The sequence below is a fragment of the Echinops telfairi genome, unplaced genomic scaffold (assembly GCF_000313985.2).
Source record: "Echinops telfairi isolate 266 unplaced genomic scaffold, ASM31398v2 ScPeMD7_408;HRSCAF=789, whole genome shotgun sequence".
Lineage (NCBI taxonomy): Eukaryota > Metazoa > Chordata > Mammalia > Afrosoricida > Tenrecidae > Echinops > Echinops telfairi.
In genome coordinates, this window is record NW_022104306.1 from 211,170 (window position 1) to 214,296 (window position 3,127).

The following is a 3,127-nucleotide window of genomic DNA, read 5'->3' on the forward strand; positions in this document are numbered from 1 at the left end:
AAAAAAAAAAAGAATGCATTAAAAAAAAATCTTTACGTGACCTATGTAGAATGCTTCTGTGATGTTATCTCGCTAACATTTTACCCCTCTTGCTATTGAAGAATGTATTGGGCAATAAATGTACAAAAGTGCTTTACACAATTGATGTATGTATGGATTGTGGTAAGTGTTGTATGAGCCCCTAATAAATGATTAAAAAAAAAAGAGCTGGTGCCAGATAGTAATTAGCCATGAGGTGTCATTAAGGTAGCACTATAATGAGGGGATATTGTGGAGATGATTTTTAATTCCGAGAATGTGACTGGGACTATTTCCAGTTTACAAATGTGAATGCCTCTCGCCACCCAGATACAAGGCCTTACAATCTTCTTTAATTCTGAGAAGAAATTACTTGTCTTCATCCACTCTTCTCGGTCCTCAGTTTCCCACAGCCTGATACTTTTCATGAATGTTCTAAAATAATTCAGGATATTCCCACATTCACACTTATCTGTTCTGTTGTGTCTGTGCCTTCTGGAGGCTTCCACACCTTGCTACTATATAAACTCACTGTTAAATGACCTCACTATCTTATTCCGACATCGGAGATGAGACCAATCTACCCCATTTTGCTGTCTGTTTTATCTTCCTTAATTGCACATGCTGTTCCTAAGGGCCCGTTTGGTTGTGGGGCTAAATCCCACACTTTATGTTTGCTTTACCAGTTGGTGCACAAATTTAAATAACACTTGTAGTAACTGGTCTTACCTGCAAGCATATGAATATCAACCTACCACAGGCAGAATTATACTTCAGAGAAGATCTTGCAATATACATTTTTGATGATGAATATGACACCAGTATTCTTGAATTTGTCAATCTCAGCCGTATAAACCACTTGATTATCTAATTTAAAATAGCCAGTACCAGTATATTAAAGTTTAATAAGCCATATACCATCAATATTTAAACACTCAATTTTGTTTTGACAACTTGCAATTGTTCTTTTTTTTCTTGCAATTGTTCTTGATAATAATTTCATTTATTCTGTCATCCAATTATTAGAGGATGTATGCAGCTATTTTTCTCATTTTCAGTCATGACATGTCAACCACTTAATGTCCCCAAAGCTCTCCTCCATCCACATCATTACCGTTGACTGTACTTTGAGGATTTAGTCCTTCTTCAGTGTTATTTTGTTGCCATTAAACCTGAGGGGTGTTTGTTCCAGAAGTAATTCACCAGGTCTTGCTCCCAGTCCCTATTTCTAGAGAGTCCACTAAGACCTGTGCACCAGGGGTGATCCTGCATGTATTTGAAACAATGGGTGGCAGTGCTTCTGGCATCACAATAATATGCAAGCCACCACAGGACAACACTGAAAGATGGGTGGTATAAGCTAGAATACAGGCTCCATAAGCATACAGAATATGTTTCTGTAGCATAATACCTTTCATATATACCTATAAAAATGGTTTTCTCCCAAGTAGAACATTCTACATTTTTCACATTCCCAACTTTACCTAGTATTTAGTTGCCTCTCAGTAAAGATTGATGGATTGAATACAATGTTATCTTCTAACTGAAATTAGCAAGCCTTACCACTCCTTTGGTCTATTGGTTTCAATGTCTTGTTTGTATTATATTTGTTGTATATTTTCATGGCCTCATTTAAGCAAATACCAAATCTGCGTTCATTCATTGCTCTCAAATCCAACCTTGTTTCTGTAATAACTATTTTTATCATTTGGATTGTTTACATGATTGTATTTCTTCCAATGGGCAAAAATTTTAAGCAAAGTGTTTTATTTACATTCATATAAGAAGGTTTTCATGAGAGATTTACCTTGTATCAATGCATATTTTAAGAGGTCCATTATAGACCAAGATGATGGAAACATTCAATGTTCTATTCTTTTATCGAAATACAGAACGTTGGTGATCATAAACTCGAACACTTGCAACATGAAAGACACATGTACAGAACGGAGCAGGGCTATAAATATGGGACAACCTTCATCGAAGAGTCAGTGCTCTATGAGCATCAGATCATTCATATACTAGATAAGACCTATGAATGCAGTCAGTGTGCGAAAAGATTGGATAAAATGTTCAAACTCCATAAACATTATCAAAAAGCTCATAAAGGACAAAAACTATATAAATGCTTGGAATGTGGCAAAGTTAATCACAGTAAATCATACCTCAAGGAACATCAGAAAACTCATGTGGCAGGGACGCCCTGTGTGTGCAGTGAATGTGGGAAAGGCTTCACCAGGAACAGTGATCTCATGCTCATCAGCGGATTCGTACTGGGGAGAAACCTCATATATGTACTAAATGTGAAAGAGCCTTTTCTAGGAAGAAGAACCTCACTATTCATCCGAAAAATCATACTGTGGAGAAACACCATGTATGTGGTAAATGAGACAAAGTTTTCATTTGGAAAGCGCATCTCAAAAGTTATCTACGAGCTCATACAGGAGAAAAACACTATGTATGTGGTGAGTGTGGTAAAGCTTTCATCCAGAAGCAATGCCTTACAGCACATCAGAGATTTCATACAGGAGAGAAATCCCATGTATGTGATGAATGTGGAAAAGCTTTTATTTGGAAGACTGCTCTCACTGATCATCAGCGAACTCATACTGGAGAGAAACCCCATGTATGTGGTGAATGTGGAAAAGCCTTTAACAAGAACACTGCTCTCACTGTTCATCAGCGAACTCACACAGGAGAGAAACCCCATGTATGTGGTGAATGTGAAAAAGCTTTTATCAGGAAGAAGGAATTCGCTGATTGTCAGCGAATTCATACTGGAGAGAAAACACATGAATGTGGTGAATGTGGAAAAGCCTTTATCAAGAAGACTGCTCTGACTGATCATCAGCGAACTCATACTGGAGAGAAACCCTATGTATGTAGTGAATGTGGAAACGCCTTTATGGAGAAGACTGCTCTCACTGTTCATGAGCGAACTCATACTGGAGAGAAATCCCATGTATGTGGTGAGTGTGGAAAAACTTTCAACCAGAAACAATGCCTTATAGTTCATCAGAGATTTCACACCAGAGATAAACCCCATGTATGTGGTAAATGTGGAAAAGCCTTTATCAGGAAGACTGCTCTCACTGATCATCAGCAAACT

The 3,127-nt window shown here is 37.6% G+C and overlaps 1 protein-coding gene across 1 annotated transcript in view; it reads left to right on the forward strand.

Annotated features, from left to right (window-relative positions):
• The window catches only part of LOC115870124 (zinc finger protein 84-like), a gene marked incomplete at its 3' end in the record, with an annotated part of 94,243 nt that extends 91,116 nt beyond the window's left edge, over window positions 1-3,127 (forward strand). Inside the window, exon 2 of the mRNA XM_030886052.1 lies at window positions 2,430-3,127. Within this exon, the coding sequence (XP_030741912.1) occupies window positions 2,430-3,127 (698 nt within the window). The remainder of the gene's footprint in view (window positions 1-2,429) is intronic.